Raw genomic sequence first — 17583 nt, forward strand, 5'->3', positions numbered from 1 at the left:
TAATTTTGCTGGTCCCAGCTCTTTATATTTCTTTGGTTTTTTACACTGATATAATGAGAAACCTGATATAACATTAGGTAATTTTCATGGTCCCAAGGACCTCGTTATAAAGAGGTTCCAATGTAGTAGTAGTAGTAGTAGTAGTAGTAGTAGTAGCAGTAGTAGCAGCAGTGGCAGCAGCAGTAGTAGTACTGTAGTACTACTAGTAGTAGTTGTAGTAATACAAGACTAGTAGTAGTAGTAGTAGTAGTAGTATAGTAGTAGTAGTAGTAGAAGTAGTAGTAGTAGTAGCAGTAGTAGTTTTATATTTCTAAAATATTTATAAAACTAATAATGCTTAACCTTGAAATTCTACATATAATTGGAACATACATACTCTACCCAACCATGACTACCTTGACATGAACCAATGAATAACCACTCGTGCATGAACGAAAACAGAGCTTCTCAAAAAAGGTGTAAAATTAAGATGTGGTCAAAACTTTGCCTGTATCTTTTGAATCTAGTAAAGGAAGTCATCTCATTTTGGTCTGGGTCCTCACAAATGAAAGCAAAGAAAGAACATACATGTGGAGATCTTCGGTTCTGAAATTAATCCCGATGTAGTCATTTTCATTTCGATGTCTATTCTGGGATGAATAGGGACAGTGCCCAATGTTATGCAACACTACAACCTAGTGGGTCAGAATGTAATCGTTATACTTTTCCTACATTTCTCATGAATAAAAACATTAAACAATGAATTATTATAGCACTAAATGAGCAAATTAGCATTATTTACTCTTGTCACAAAGAACACTGATGTAGCCAAATATGTACACCATATAAAAGGCAATGCTGTAAAATATTCCAATAACAGGAATAACAATAACAAAAGTTCAACTAGATGCAAACGTGCAATCCATATATATGCAAGATTAGATAGTAAAATGACATCTAAGTGTCTTTGTAATATCTGTGCTTGTGGAATCAAGTTGATGCTCTTCAAAAACACTTCGAAAAGGGATTGTGCTCAAACTGACATCATTATCAAGTACTATAAATACCCTTTGTCTAATAATATGTAGTTCACTCTAATAAACTTGAATTGAACTTGAAGTTTGACTGCATAACTACACTTCACTGTACAGTGTGCAACCAATCATTTCTAATGTCCAAACCTTCATCATGCACTGAAAGCAGTTTCATCATTACATCATTAATTAGATACATGTCATCTTCATTTGATCCTGAATTAAATTTAAAGGTAATACAAAGTTTTGGTATATGGGTCATGAATTTTGTTCGAATGTACATATTGGAAGCATATATACGATCCAACAAAACACAATGATCGTTGTCGCTGTTGTAATCGAGTCTAAAGTGATGAAATTGTAGATAATAAACTCTTTATGTTGTATAGCGCCCTCTCCGGATTGATATTACTTTAGCTTTAAAGCAATGTTTCTTGACTATTCTTTTGGAAACCTAATATCAGAACTGCATATTCCGAGATTTTCATGGTCGCAGCTACGTTATATGACCGTAGGCGCTATTTGAAATTTATCGGGAGCACCGATAAATTTCATATTAGAATATCTCGAAATCCAAAGCGTTTTAGAGCCCAATTTATTCAGAGGCGGTTTTTCGTACACAAGGTTTTACAATGATAATGAAATTTAAACGTTATTCTCCGACCCTAGTGAAATATTCCCAAAACTTTGTATTACCTTTAATATTCATTAACTTGCATACATCCAGGTTACAAAATGTCCACTATATAACCATTTAGCACTTTCTTTAATACATACACTAAGTCAATGGCAGGGAAAACCGAAATAAACTAACTTCATTCAGGCTCATTAATCATCATTACACCAATGTTTCAACTGACCTCTTTGCCCACCATATTAGACTTTCATCAATTCAGCTCTATCACAAATTAGAGCAAGTTACAGGTTGCGCATGTGCAGATAAAGGACCAGGCTTGACACTGAAACAAACGAGGATGAGTCCTTGTGCAAGCTCTTTCATGAATATTCATTTAGAAGCCACATACCTACTGGAATATACAGGTGAAGGTACATGTATTGTGCCAAAAAAGGCAACAAAAGATGTTAATCAGACCATATGATCTGACCCAACTAATATTATTAGTTTAGGAAGCTCCTCTCTCTGTCATCAAAGTTTTTCTTTGCTTTATTCCTTTCGTTCATCACCTTATTTCTTACCGCCTGCCATTCCATGGTGATTTGATGTCTTTGCAGGAAAGTGGTGCAGGCCTTCCTCCCTGGGTATGAAATAAGAACAATACATTCTAAATCCTTTGTCATCATCGATACTATCTTAGGTTATTAAATAGGAACTAGTCGACTGGTATGCCTCTGCCCTCTCACGCACTGCATATATTGAACAAATTTGCATATTTGCACTATCAACTCATATGAAATTTCAATACTTATTATTAATTTGACTAAGCTATCTTTCAGAGTACATGAAAAGCCAATTAATGTCAATTAAGTGCACTTTCTCCATAAATGCTGGAAACTGAAGAAAAAAAGTAGAACTCCTGGAAAAAAAGTTGCATATGTGCATAATCAAATAGGAATAACAATAAATTTGACTATGCATTTTTGTAAAACAAATAATCCATGTATACACACATGCCACACATTGATATATGGCCGAGGTCCGAGATGGGGGTGGGGAAATCAAATGAGTCCTGAGTTACTTGTCATGTCCTACATGACCGTCTCACCAAGTTTAATGACATCAATCAAGTCATACTCAAATTATCGCGTAAACGAAGAACATCTGATGGATGGGGGAATAACCCCCCCCCCCCCCCCCCCCCCCCCCCCCCCAGCTATTGCAGTGTCACTCAAAATCAAATTTATTAATTGCCAAGTCCTACTCAAAGTTTGATGATATTCCATCAAGTCATACTTGAGTTATCACGTAATTGTTCAAAACTGAAGGAGTAGTTCGCGACGCAAGATCCCCCCCCCCCCTTTGTTTGTCATAATATGCCATTACCATGGCAATGCACTTTCTGCCACTGTCATCAACTTCTGCCAACACGCTGATTCCTATATACTTCGTTTGGCAGGGGTATAATAATGACTAGACCTTGAAACTAGTAAATGGAAGCTACCAAAACTGAAAGCTGGGGATCCCTGGAACTTAGTTTCTTGGAACACAATATTCTGATTTTTATATAAATTATATGCACACTTCTAATACATGCCATACCAGTTTCCTGCCCTTTAAAATGACAACAAAATTACAACTTTTCTCAACCCTTTGCCTAAAGATGCACTTAAACATAAACACAAAGAAGCTTACCTGTAATGGTTTCCCTTGTTTGATTGCTGCAGAGAAATACTGCTTGCACTGCTTGCTTCCCTGCTTTGACCAGCGGTTGTACCTTCGGGCTGTAATGACATAACATATAAGCCTTATATACTTCTACGCTTCAGACATGTTTCACAGTTTGTCACATGTTGTGCCTACATCTATGAAAGATGTTTGAAAAGAAGAAAAATACTTTAAAACGCACAACACTCCGGTTGCAGCTTGCATGACTACCCTCCCCTGAATTTGCTTTATCTCATGAAACATAACCACAGCATCGGGACACCTACATGTACCAATTTATTTATGGGCAAAAGATACTGTAATTTAAACAGGGTGATTAATGTTTTGCAAACCTCAAATCCCCATCTCATATGATGTGGCAAAAATAAAATAAAAAATACTCAAAAAGAGCCCAGTAGACTAGATGCTCACCTGAATTTCGCAACCTCCCCATAGTGCCCCAAGGGGGAAAAAAAAGTTTGTAAATTTGCTCAGGGGCCTATAGTGTGTCTGCTCATCAACACCCCAAGGCAAACATTTGTGCCAAATTTCACTAGAATTGTTCAAAAACTGAGGAAGTAGTTCACGACACAAGATTCGACCGACCGCGCGACCGCCCAACCGACTGCACGCTGATTCCAGTATACCCCCTTCAAACAAAACGGATGGCAAAATCTCACTTGAGCATTCTGCTCACATGGGCTAAAAAATATGGAATAAATCAATCAACAAGCTGTATGCATGCGCACAGGTAGTTAGAGCCCATGTGTCCCTCCAACTTTTAAATGTCTAGGCCAAATACACCTTTACCATTACTCTCGCAGTTGCTAGATTCAAATTGTATCCATATCACACAATCTTTCAGTATTTACAATGGTTGCTGGGAAAACTTCTCATTATGGTCAGCTATAAACTTTTCCCATACAGTGTTGCGTTCCTGAGCAGATCCAATTAGTTTTACACCAATATTTGTCATATAAATGCATGAATCTACTACTTTTTTTTTCTTCATGAATCTCCATTGTATCATATGCTGAAACCTTTATGAACTGATTCATTCTACAAGAACCAAGTTTTGAACTCATGCCTATGATTCTCAACAATACAATACAACTATGAATTCAGCACATGTGATAGTTGAACTGCAGAGTTAATGGGAACAACTCCCTGTTTAATATCAAAGCAACAATGTGCAAAAAAAAAAAACACTTCGCTTTCATATTACCTGAAGACCTATCCCCAGAGGTCAATGTTGCAGTAGAGCAGCCATCCTTTGAGGTCGCTGGTGTAGTTGAGCTGCCATCCTCAGAGGTCACTGTTAGAGTTGAGTTGCCATGCTCAGAGTTCACCCGTGCTGTAGAGCAGCCATCCTTTGAGGTCGCTGGTTTAGTTGAGCTGCCATCCTCAGAGGTCACCGTTAGAGTTGAGTCGTCATGTTTAGAGTTCACCCGTGCTGTAGAGCAGCCATCCTTTGAGGTCGCTGGTGCACTTGAGCAGCCATCGTCATCAGACGCTTCAGATTCTTTGCGTGCCCTCATTCCTATGGGAAGGGAAAGACATATAAAATGCGAACATCAATAATTTGCATACACGATATAACAACAGTCAATATAAGAGAGAGAGAGCATAAACAAATTAACAAATTTGTAATAGTGCAATCAAACAAATACAAAATAAATATATACCAAACACAAAGAGTTTATGAAATAAATAAATAGTAAATATCACTTGATGAACATTTTTGTTTTCTGCGTTAGGTTTGCTTCAGATTTGGGAATATGAAATGGTGCAAGTTTTTTCCATCAATATTTTGCAATTGTTTTCATATAAATGTACAATTGGGTGTATCATTTACTGGTTGTTTTGTTGCTCGATGTTATTATCCTATATGCTATCCCAATTCAAAATTATATCAGCTCTTATTTCTATTACTACTGCCTCGCTGTTATAAATCTGAACTCGAGATAATCATAAATTTGCTGTACATATAATATGGTACATTGAACCAATGCAAAATTTGTATAAATGTTTACCTACCTCCTATATCTATATGATGGAGATGACTCCCTACTCGGGTGATTTCTTGGATGGCAAGTGGGGTCTGGTAGATTGTTTGATTGATTGTAGAGGAGTGTCCCATATGCCGGTAAAATAGTTCCAAGTCAGCATCAGGCAAGTCGAGGGATGCGTAAATTGTAGACACTCTGTGCCTGTTCTTGGTGGCATTCACCGTAACGTTGGACGAAAGGCTGATGTTGTCTGAGACATTCTTTAGAGCATGCCACCCTCCAACATGGTCATGAGACATTTGAGTACAAGCGAATATGTACTTATTATCAGGTCTTATTCCTGCTGTATGCCGGATTTCCTGATCACATAGAAGTTGCACAGGTTTCACAGTGTCTCTTGGGAACAGGACTGGAACCAAGCGATTAGTGCCCTTCCCAGTCTGGTAGCATATCTTGAGCTGAGATAAAAGTTCCTGATGGGCTGGATTTTTAACTTCATGAATCTTGTCTTTCTGCATCCATACACCCTCTTCTGCATCTCTCCATTCTTCGGTTGTAAGCCTGCTGGGTTCTCCACCACGCCTTGCATTCCACAATGTCAATCGCGAGCAAGTCAGATCTCGTAACTCTACAAATGTGTGAGAATCCCAAACCAGGAACTCATCAGAGATGATTTCTGTGACTTTCTTTTGAGTGTATGTCTTCAATGCTTCAATGTCAGCCTCAAGCGGGAGCTCTGCAGGCTTCCTCAAACGCACTTGGCGATTCTTTTGGATTTCGTAGTGTGCATCCCCAAAAATCAAATTCTGGTTCAAGTCAAGAATCTCTACGAACTTGTCAATCTCAGATGCATCTTCATCTAGCCTGGATACAAGAAAACTAGCTTTAGTGATTTTGCTAGCTTTTTTCAGCACAAAGTACAAGCAGAGTTTCAGTCCTGGCTTTAGTTTGCCTTCAGTTTCATCATAAGTGAGCGTCTGGATTGCCTCTGTCAAAGATTCGAAGTGCTCTCTACTGAACATGTCTCCAGCATGTCCCATTGTGAGATCTGCAGTCCCATGAACCTCGTGTTTCTTCTTAAACTCAGTGTATAAGGTGGCAAGTCTTCTCATATCAGCCATAACTGATTTTCTTACTTCAAGTTTCTTGTCTTTTTTGGATCTGTGTTTAGTCCACAGTCGATGTCCAACATTAACTATCACTTTGTCCGTTCTACACGTATTCCCAACGTCATCATTCTGGAATCTACTAAGTATGTCAGTGACAAAGTCTGGGTGTTTTTGATACACTGGATCTTTCCCTTCCATGAGGTTTACTGGTACTCCTTCAGATGGAGTGCATATATCACCTTGGCAAACTTTCCTGTGATGCCAGAAGAAATGTGAGCTGTAAAAGCCCTTGCAGTTACTGCACATTTTAAGGTTGTCATCATTCCCTGATTTTGGTAACTTTTCTCTTTCATAAATAGGGTTGTCATCTTTCATACGTTCTCTATTTACTTGGTATATGCCTTCCTTCCTGAACTTTGAGAACACCTTGTCTCTCTCCCGCTTTGGCAGCTGCATGGCAGATTTCACCTGCTCCTTATCCTTATGTACCAAACAAATGTGTCTCGAGAGCTTTTCACCACAAGCTTTGTTGCAGAAAGGGCATGGCCTTGATGGCTTCTTGTACCTTGTTTTCTTGTCCTCGTGTTTGTGTGTCGTTTCCATATTATCATTGGTTTTCTGATGTGGCAATTCTGGCCCTGAAAATGATCCTGGAAGGCACTGTTTATAAATCTTTGTAGGTTTTTCATCTGGTGTAGATATAACAGAAGATGGTCTCTTGCGCACTTGAACATTTCTTGGATGAATCTCAAGAGTTGCCTCATCATCACTGCTGTATTCCTCGTTGCTACCCTCCTCTGGTCGATATGTTGGATCAAGGTCAGATTCATCACTGTCAAAATGATTTTGGAGTTCACTTGATGATTTAGATAGGTTAGGGTAGATGAACCTTCTTGGGCGTGTGTACTGCTCTTCCTCATCTGAGGAACAACTTGATGGAGATACACAGTTTTGTGGATGCTCAGATTGTTCTAATCCTTTGAACTCTCCTTCGACTGGTTGGTGTCCTTGTGTCTCTCCTTGTTGGAGTCCTGGAGTCCCTCTTTCTTGTTGGTGGACCTGTGTCTCTCCTTCTTGTTGGTGGAAATGTATGTCTCCTCCTTGTTGGTGTCCTATAGTCCCTCTTTCTTGTTCGTGTCCTTGTGTCTGTCCTTCTTGCTGATTAATCTGCATCTCTCCTTCTTGTTGGTGTCCTAGAGTCCCTCTTTCTTGTTGTGTCTCCCTGTGCTGGTGGATTTGTGTTCCTCTTTCTTGTTGATGCCCTAGAGTCCCTATCTCTTGTTGGTTGACTTGTGTCTCTCTTTCATGTTGGTGGCCCTCTGTCTCTCTCTTCTTGCTGGTGGACATGTGTATCTCCTCCTTGTTGGTGGACATGTGTCTCTCCTTGTTGGTGGACATGTGTATCTCCTCCTTGTTGGTGTCCTAGAGTCTCTCTTTCTTGTTGATGGACTTGTGTCTCCCTTGTTGGTGGATTTGTGTTCCTCTTTCTTGTTGGTGGTCCTCTGTCACTCCTTTTTGGTGGACTTGTGTCTCTCCTTGTTGATGGATTTGTGTTCCTCTTTCTTGTTGGTGGTCCTCTGTCACTCCTTTTTGGTGGACATGTGTATCTCCTCCTTGTTGGTGTCCTAGAGTCTCTCCTTCTTGTTGGTGGACCTGTGTCTTTCCTCGTTGGTATATATGTATGTCTTCTCCTTGTTGGTGTCCTAGAGTCCTTCTTTCTTGTTCATGTCCTTGTGTCTGTCCTTCTTGCTGGTGGCCCTCTGTCTCTCCTTCTTGTTGGTGGACCTCCATCTCTCCTTCTTGTTGGTGTCCTAGAATCTCTCTTTCATGTAGGTGGCCCTCTGTCTCTCCTTCTTGTTGGTGGACCGCCATCTCTCCTTCTTGTTGGTGTCCTAGAGTCTCTCTTTCATGTAGGTGGCCCTCTGTCTCTCCTTCTTGTTGGTGGACCTCCATCTCTCCTCCTTGTTGGTGTCCTAGAGTCTCTCTTTCATGTAGGTGGCCCTCTGTCTCTCCTTCTTGTTGGTGGACCTCCATCTCTCCTTCTTGTTGGTGTCCTAGAGTTTCTCTTTCATGTAGGTGGCCCTCTGTCTCTCCTTCTTGTTGGTGGACCTCCATCTCTCCTCCTTGTTGGTGTCCTAGAGTCTCTCTTTCATGTAGGTGGCCCTCTGTCTCTCCTTCTTGTTGGTGGACCTCCATCTCTCCTCCTTGTTGGTGTCCTAGAGTCTCTCTTTCATGTAGGTGGCCCTCTGTCTCTCCTTCTTGTTGGTGGACCTCCATCTCTCCTCCTTGTTGGTGTCCTAGAGTCTCTCTTTCATGTAGGTGGCCCTCTGTCTCTCCTTCTTGTTGGTGGACCTCCATCTCTCCTCCTTGTTGGTGTCCTAGAGTCTCTCTTTCATGTAGGTGGCCCTCTGTCTCTCCTTCTTGTTGGTGGACCTCCATCTCTCCTTCTTGTTGGTGTCCTAGAGTCTCTCTTTCATGTAGGTGGCCCTCTGTCTCTCCTTCTTGTTGGTGGACATGTGTATCTCCTCCTTGTTGGTGGATTTGTGTTCCTCGTTCTTGTTGGTGGTCCTCTGTCTCTCCTTGTTGGTGGACCTGTATGTCTTCTCCTTGTTGGTGCCCTAGAGTCCCTCTTTCTTGTTCATGTCCTTGTGTCTGTCCTTCTTGCTGGTGAACCTGCATCTCTCCTTCTTGTTGTTGTCCTAGAGTCCCTCTTTCCTGTTGGTGGACTTGTGTCTCTCCTTCTTCTTCTTCCCTTTGAACTTGTCCTCTGAAATGCTGAGGGGAAAAATAATTAGAAATTAGATGAATAAAGCCAAATAATGAGTAGAAACTTGTCCAAAATGTAATCAGTTTAGCTATATCACATGGGGCAATTTTTAGTATTATGGGTAATGTACAGAGGTAAAGAATTGAATCTCACATACATGACTTGTATTGCTTTGTCTATCATGGGTTACAAGCAAAAACATGAAAAGGTAAAATTTGACTTTTATCACATCTGATAATAATCTTGTAATTTCCATCATACTCTAAATTTATCAAAATTAATTTTACCTTTTTCTTCCACGGCAGTTCTCGAACTCCATAATTGTACAGAACTTCGGTCCCTTTAGATATGTTCTTTGTAGCAATTATCCACATGTGTGGATGTGACTTCATATCTAGTATCTTCATTCGGGCGTTCTCCTCCCTCCCTTGTCCATGATTCACGAGGCGGCCGAGTCTATCCCCAAAAGCACACTCATCAGTTGCATCAAGACTGTATTCCAAAGAAAAGTGTACAATATTGTATGTCATTCAACTAGATGGATGTTCGACTGCGCGCAGTCGAAAATGATGCCTCCACTATTGCGCGATTTACATATTAAGCCCAATTACATAACGTGATCACAAGCTCTTATTGCATATATAATGAGCCCTGTGACCTTTGACCTCATAACCCAAAAATCGAATTAGTTCATCATTGGCCCCTTAAGGTACATACATGGGCCAAGTTTGGTGAGAATCCGTCAATCGGTTCTTGAGATAACACGACCACAAGCTATTTATTGCCCTATGACCTTTGACCGCATGACCCCCAAAATCCAGCTTTAGTGAGGATGGGATGAACCATCCAAAAGTAATATGTAGATTTAACATCTTATGTACAAATTTAACATTTTGTACACAAAGTCTGAGTGACCTTTGACCACACTAAAATGTATAGGCCTCCCTAGCTAATGCATCTACCATTCAAATTTGGTAATGATAGGACGAACCATCCAAAAGTAATAGGTAGTACACATACGGATGGACAGTGCCCGTTTCATAATCTCCTAATAGGAATAAAACGTGCAAACTTACCAGTAGCTTTGTCCTTGATGCTTAAAAAAAAACGAAAACCAGATGATTCCTCCTCCTCACGTTGGTTGCCTTCTTGGGCAGATATAAGTTGGCCTGGGTACTCCAACAAAAACTCCCTTTTGAGATGTCTCTTTGTGCCACTATCCCTCTTCCTGTAAGAAAAATTACAGTAAGACATCATTACACCAACATTATGGTACCTCTAAACAACGATAGTTGATTGTTGACGTCACAGCTGAAAGTCATCTTCAACAAAATATTGATTTGCAATTTATTTCGTGCAATTTACTTTCAGGCGCACATCTAGACATTGTCCCTATATACTCTATATGTAGTAAATAAGGATGTCCAGCTCAACTCAATTTGTTTTGTTTCTCACTGTTTTCATTTTGGACACCCTCCAAGAGTTGGGTTTGCAGGTTCTGTACATTGTAGAGTTTGAGGAAGTAAGGATTACAAAAAGTATCCAGGAAGTGTGTCTGATTTTCTTATGCCAGATTCACTATTCTATTTCTTTTATGTTGAGATGGAAATGGCAGGAATTTATATGTTTCCAAAAATCACAGTGCCAATTTGATCAGTACAATTAATTTTGTCAGAATATCTTGACAATGTGTACTCGGACAGACGGTGTGAGTTGCCATTGACACCAATATATGTTATTCGATCATACCGGTGTTTACACAATGCCATGTTCCAAACAGTAAAAAAATGATGTATGTAAATATGCCTGGTCAATCTTCGGGATAAAATTGGCGGCGCACAACATGCCATCGAACAGCGCCTTCTAGAACACCAGGTATACATGTACATCCCTTTATGTTATCGTGGTAAGAAGAAATATGGACGGACAGACGGATAACCTAAAAACAGAATGCCTCCGGCACCACTTCATGTCGGAGGCATAAAACAAAAGAACTTGAGTTGAAATGAATGTGCAAAATATGCAAATTATGTTGTTAAGTTATGTTTCTGCTGTGACATCAATCAAATATTGTTGGACAGTATACGACCTAAACTTGTAGCAGCCCCATGAAACTTAATTATGAATTAAAAAATGATGTTGCTTACCTTTGTTCTCAAACAGCTTGACAATGAAGTGAGGAGGGTCCTTTTCTTTCTCTGTGTATTGTGCTGCTACCTCAAGGGGGTTGGGTTTTCCAACACCACAATGTCTTCTTCTGGTCAGCATGTCTAAAAGGGTTAGAGAAAAATAGAAAATGAAGACAAGGCCTATATAAACCAAGAATTATAACAGCATTTAATAGGAAAAACTACAGATGGTATTCATCAAATTTAGTAGGGTTACACCGCTATGGAAGAAGGGATTACATTCCAGTAAGGGAAGTATCAAGTTCCAAAAAGGGGTCCATTATCTATTTTAGTGTATGTCACCATCACCACAAGTGGCCTAATTGGGAATGATGAAATTGGGGGATTGACAATAACTATTTGGCCGCTAGAGGGCGTTAAATTAAATGAATTAAATGCTTGTTTCTGATTGGTTGACGTGCGCTGTTGGCTCAGCGGGTCCAGCTTCAGGTTGTGCTACCTACTTCCGGTCTTTTACGCCGAAATCCTACAGAATTCAATTTTTGCCGGCTAATTTGATCATTTCATCCGCAACGGAACCCCATACTCACAAAAACACTTATTTAAACTGATTTAAATCAATGTTTAAATCACTTTTCGATAGCGTTTTAGAACCGTTCGTTATAATGACGCATCATGATTTTGGCTGATTTCAATAGGAAAGCTATTCACTCGTGCCTGTCCTGGAAGTAGGCAGCACAACCAAAGTAATATAGCGCCGCTATCGGAGAATACCTTACAGCTCTTGTCGATCTCTCGAATTGGTCTTGGATACAAAATTTTGAATACCCAGTGAAACTTACCAGTGACTCTTTCCTTGATCTTGATGCTTGAAAAAAAAAGCCCTAGCCCTGCAACCGCGACTCCTCACATCGCTCGTCTTCTTGGGCAAGTAGTTGCTGCAGGAAAATAAAAACATGTACATATTTTTCATATTGTGTCAGAAAAATTGTGTTAAAAAAGACTGTTTGACCCTACAATGTAGATACACGCACCCGCTATCTCTTGCGATAGCGGTGCACCTACAAAGCTTCCTCTAGAACTTAATTTCCCTGTCTTATTTTTGTTTCTCAATGGAATTGTCATAGATCCAGTCTTGCATGGTCTACAATCCAATGAAAAAATCAGGAAAATTATTTTGACAACCCAAAAAGCATGCAAAGTTTCTGCAGATACTGCATGTTCATCGTTGGGTGTTTCGCGAGCAGTTCAACGCAGAACCCTATGCCAACAACACAAATAAACAGAAATTTGTTTTGTTATAGAGGTCTAGGGTAAATCGTTGTAATCAGCATTTTTTGACATATGGTTCTATATTCGCTGTCGAAGTTGGAATGCGCAGTGCGTGGCCACGCACGCGCACAGTACACATTCGCATATAATCCAACAGCACTTGATTGCCCTGCGTTAAGCATTTGTTTGAGCGGTTGCTATCGAAATGTACAAGCCGGGACCGGGGTCGTTACATAGGCTTCGACAGTGAATAGGAATTAAGCTTCATGCTTTGTACATGTAGGTGCAAGCAATAGCGGGTGCGTGTATCTAGGTTGACCCACAACAATGCAAAACAAAAAAGTTTGACCTTGCAATGATTCCAATGTCAAAATTACCGCTAAGACCAGAAAGATGCACAAGATATTATATTAAATATCGAAGCAAGACTGATCATATCAATCATCCACTTTGACTATTCTATTTTGACACACAGTGACAATTAATAATTTTGACATGGATTTTTACATTTCATTCAAATTGGCAACAATTTTTTTTTTTTACCGCGCCTGGCATATTGGCATTCAAAATCCATGAATGTCACCCATTACTATATGATACAAATTAAATCCCCCAAAATGAACAAATGATAATTTATATGGGTTTGAACTCAATTATTACCTTTATGTAATACCTAATTTCAAATTCTTTGACGTCAATTGAAAGTTTTCCACCTCCAAAATACATGATTCGATTGATAAATCCCAATGTACTCGCATATATTGGTGACACGGGTATGTGCCGCTACAAAGACCCCCTTTTTCAGAGCCAATTTTTAATGAGGGCCGCTCGGCCAGGCCGGGCCGGTTGCCGCTCTCAAGGGTTACAAAATTATTTCCCCCCTTCTCTCTTGCCGCTATGCGGCAAACTCCCAGTTCCCAAACCATATGGCATCCGAACAGTGCGGGCCGGATTTTTGCCCAGAACAGCCAATGCATGAGCGCTGTACATAGCCGCTGAGCGGCGCTCATAGACACATACATGTACACACGCAACAAGCGCGGTCAATTCATGACATGATGGTCGAATTCTGACCCAGACAAGAGTTCCATATTTATACCCCCTACTAAAACATGAGAAAAGAACTTGATAATAATTTATTTGATTTTTTTGGATGTTGAACTTGAAGAATAACACAATGTGTTATGTAATATTTAATGTTGTATCCATTAATGTTAAAGCTATTTCGTCCAGTATTTCTGTCCTAGCGTTAGGGTTAGGGCAACGCGGACTCAGGTGGACTTCCAGTAATTTAAAATTCTATCATAGTCTAGACATAGGTCTAGTCTAACTAAGTAGATTCTATCAGTCGTTAATTTTTTTCAGCGGGGGGGGGGGGGGGGGGGGGGGGGGGGGGGTGGGAGATCTAGATCTAGGAGTAGGCCTACTAGGACTAGACTCTATATGGAACTCTTGCCATGACCCGTTCTCAAGACCCTATTTTTCACTCAACTTGTTGCCCCCTAGGCTATAGCAAGGCTAAGCCCTATCCTTTACTCAGGGGAGGGCCAATTAGCCCTAGACTCTACTAAACTAGCTGAGTAGACCCTACTAGCTTAATTTGAGCTGACTGCGGCCAGGGGCGTCGCCAAAGGGGGGGTGGGTGTGGGGGGTGCGAAATTGCGCTGCCGTCGGGAAAACAAAGAAAAGGGGGAGGGGAAAAAAGAGAGGGAAAGGGAAAGAAAAGAAAGAAAGAAAAGGAAAAGAAAGGAAAGAAAGGAAAAGAAAGGAAAAAAGGAGAGGAAAGGAAAGAGAAGAGAAAAAAGAAAAAGAGGGAAGAGAGGAAAGAAAAGAAAAGAGAAAAGAAAGAAAAGGAGAAAAGGAAGAAAAAAAAGAGAAAAAGGAAACAAGGGGAGGTAAGAGCCTGAGAGAGGGGGAGGGGGGGTTGTTGGGTGGAGTCGTCTCGTCGAGGGAGCAAGAAAGACACGCATAAATAAATTGCTGTGTCGGGTCAGCCGTGTCGGTATTCTTGCTCGATCCTCGGGTACTATATAAATGCAGGAATTTGAAGTCGGCGAGATGTATAATGTCGGTTGGCCGACAATTTTTTTCCCCCTACTAACTGTGACGACATCGAGAGAGACTACAACTATAATACTTGTACTTTCTAGAAGTTTGACTTTCCTATAATATCAGCTAAAGAAATCAGAGGTTTAAAAGTTTCGGGTAAACTAAATTCAAACAAGGATTAGAGTCAAGAACGGTACAACGAATCGTCCTTTTTCTCTAAAATGTTAATGAAACGTCAAAGCTTTCGCGCTTTGCGCGGAACATTATTTAGATAAGAATTAAGAGTCGAGAACGGTACGACGAATCGTCTACTTTCTCTATATTGTGATGAAACGCCAAAAAGAAAACGTCAAAACTTCCGCAAGCGCGGGCGGGGGAAAAACTGAATTCAGACAAGGATTAGGAGTCAAGAACGGTACAACGAATCGTCCTTTTTTTCTAATATGTTAATGAAACGCTAAAGCTTTCGCGCTACGCGCGAGAGGGGGAAACTTCATTCAGACAAGGATTAAGAGTCGAGAACGTTACGACGAATCGTCTTCTATCTCTAATAGTTTAATAAAACGTCAAAGCTTCCGCGCTTTGCGCGATTGGGGGAAACTGAATTCAGACAATTAAGGATTAAGAGTCAAGAATACTACACTGAATCGTCTGCTTTCTATAATAATTTAATGAAACGTGAAATTTTCCACGCTTTGCGTGGAAGGGTGGAATCTTCATTCAGACAAGGATTAAGAGTCGAGAACGTTACGACGAATCGTCTTCTATCTCTAATAGTTTAATAAAACGTCAAAACTTCCGCGCGGGAGGGGGTAAACTGAATTCAGACAAAGATTAGGAGTCAAGAACGGTACAACGAATCGTCCTTTTTCTCTAATATGTTAATGAAACTCCAAAGCTTTCGCGCGAAGCGCGATAGAGGAAATCTGGATGCGGACAATTAGGGCTGATTAAGAATCGAAAACGGTACAACGAATTGTCTCCATTGTCTAATAATAAATACTACAAATTTAATGAAACGTCTAAGCTTCCGCGCTTCGCGGGAGGGGGGAAACTTCATTCAGACAAGGATTAAGAGTCGAGAACAGTAGAACAGATCGTCTGCTTTTTCTAATAATTTAAGGAAACGTCAAAGCTTCCGCGTTTCGCGCGATTGGGGGAAATTGAATTCAGACAATTAAGGATTAAGAGTCAAGAATACTACACAGAAGCGTCTGCTTTCTATAATAATTTAATGAAACATGAAATTTTCCGCGCTTCGCGTGGAAGGGTGGAATCTTCATTCAGATAAGGATTAAGAGACGAGAACAGTACCAAGAATCGCTTTCTCTCATAATTTAATGAAACGTCTAAGCTTCCGCGCTTCGCGGGAGGGGGAAACTGAATTCATACAAGGGTTTAGAGTCGAGAGCAGTACAACGAATCGTCTTCTTTCTCTCATAATTTAATAAAACGTCAAAGCTTCCACGCTTCGCGCGATTGGGGGAAACCGATTTCAGACAATTAAGGATTAAGATTCGAGAATACTACACAGAAGCGTCTGCTTTCTATAATAATTCAATGAAACGTCAAAGCTTCCGCGCTTCGCGCGGAAGGGTGGAATCTATAAAGTCAGATAAGGATTAAGAGTCGAGAACACTACAACTAATCGTCTGCTTCTCTCATAATTCAATGAAACGTCAAAGCTTCGCGCGGGAGGGCCCTTTGCGCGCTCTTTAAGTGATTCGCTTCTCACTACCCCCTCCCCCTAAAATAGGATCCAAACTAGATCTACGCGCCTGCATTTAAATATATAGTCTAGATCTAGCTATGATACTGACTAAGTTAACGAAATAATTCTTATATTTATGTCAAGGAAAATGACAATTTGCGCATACGCAAGTAGATCTAGATCTACTATAGATCTAGATTCTAGATAGACTAGACCTAGATCTAGATCTAGATCTAGTTCATAGAAAAAATAATTTAGCCTTCGGCCCCGGGTTGATACTAGTATTGATAGGGTTAAATTTGTAGACACAGGGACATTATTACATTTTGTCGGTAATTGGTGGCTAGTTTTGTCGGTAATCGGTGGTCTCTAACTTACACCCCCCCCCCCCCCCCCACTGAAAAAGGTCTAGCGACGCCCCTGACTGCGGCACACCCCCAACAACAAATAATTTGAGTAGACTCTACCCACCCCCGCCCCGGATAGATCTAGGCGGTACTACTACTAGCCTAGATCTAGTAGTAGATCTAACTTAGATCTAGACCTAGGTCTAGATGATACTTGATAGATCTATCTAGACTAGTAGGGTCTAGTATAGACTCTAGTAGAGTCTAGTACTAGACTCTTCTACTTCTAGATTCTAACTGTTAGACCTCTAAATTGGAGAATTTTTTTTTGCCAAGCCAAGGCCCAAGACGTACTAGTACTAGATCTAGTATGAGAATCACACAGGGTCGACTCTCTAGACTATGCTTTGCTGGAGTGGATCTAGTCTAGACTTTTCTACTCTAAAGTCAATTGGCTACCACTCTCATGAGTGTCTCAGCCCCATATATGCAGGACTAGTAGTACGGTAATAGAAGTAGTCTATGAATATGATTAACAGAAAAGAATAAAATATCCACATATAGACCCTATAGGCCTACCTGAAGTTCAGACAACCGTCCCGACTTGCATGCTGCTATAGCCTGCATACCGTACCGTACCGGCGCGGGAAGCTTGGGCGGCATGCAACGCCTGGGCTACATTCGTGGAGGTCCTAGTAACATCTTGATCTGCTGTGTAGCGGTGTAGTTAGGAGACACCTTTTGCTATATATTACGGTGCAAGGGAGACAATTTTATCGGCAAATATATGTATATATTACTGCGCATGTGCGAAGATCGCGATATCGCATTGGAATAAACTACCTTAAAAAAGA

The 17583-nt window shown here is 40.6% G+C and overlaps 1 protein-coding gene and 1 long non-coding RNA gene across 3 annotated transcripts; both read right to left on the minus strand.

Moving 5' to 3' along the window:
• Positions 1-2206: 2206 nt before the first annotated feature.
• Positions 2207-7776, minus strand: LOC115923232. The gene is made up of 4 exons (XM_030983622.1): positions 5374-7776; positions 4562-4876; positions 3325-3413; positions 2207-2269 (listed from the first exon to the last, which is right to left on the minus strand). The coding sequence occupies exons 1-4, from the start codon at positions 7625-7627 to the stop codon at positions 2207-2209; spliced, it is 2721 nt and encodes a 906-aa protein (XP_030839482.1). The 5' UTR covers positions 7628-7776.
• Positions 7777-8960: 1184 nt separating this feature from the next.
• On the minus strand, positions 8961-17576 carry LOC105447110. Of its 2 annotated transcripts, XR_004063746.1 has the most exons (6): positions 17309-17576; positions 12193-12288; positions 11369-11491; positions 10298-10449; positions 9509-9713; positions 8961-9229 (listed from the first exon to the last, which is right to left on the minus strand). It is a non-coding gene; the product is annotated as an uncharacterized LOC105447110 (long non-coding RNA). The 2 variants fall into 2 exon arrangements; XR_004063745.1 differs by lacking the exon at positions 17309-17576 and having other exon boundaries at positions 12193-13983.
• Positions 17577-17583: the final 7 nt, after the last annotated feature.

Source organism: Strongylocentrotus purpuratus, unplaced genomic scaffold (assembly GCF_000002235.5).
Source record: "Strongylocentrotus purpuratus isolate Spur 01 unplaced genomic scaffold, Spur_5.0 spur5_scaffold_13, whole genome shotgun sequence".
NCBI classification, from domain to species: domain Eukaryota; kingdom Metazoa; phylum Echinodermata; class Echinoidea; order Camarodonta; family Strongylocentrotidae; genus Strongylocentrotus; species Strongylocentrotus purpuratus.

Excerpts from the sequence above, each read along its gene's own strand:
- LOC115923232 (XM_030983622.1), bottom strand. The coding sequence starts at position 7,627 with ATGCAGATTAATCAGCAAGAAGGACAGACACAAGGACACGAACAAGAA. Across the intron at positions 4,877-5,373 it reads CCATCATATAGATATAGGAG|GAATGAGGGCACGCAAAGAA; the intron begins GTAGGTAAACAT and ends CCCTTCCCATAG. Across the intron at positions 2,270-3,324 it reads AACAAGGGAAACCATTACAG|GGAGGAAGGCCTGCACCACT; the intron begins GTAAGCTTCTTT and ends TTTCATACCCAG.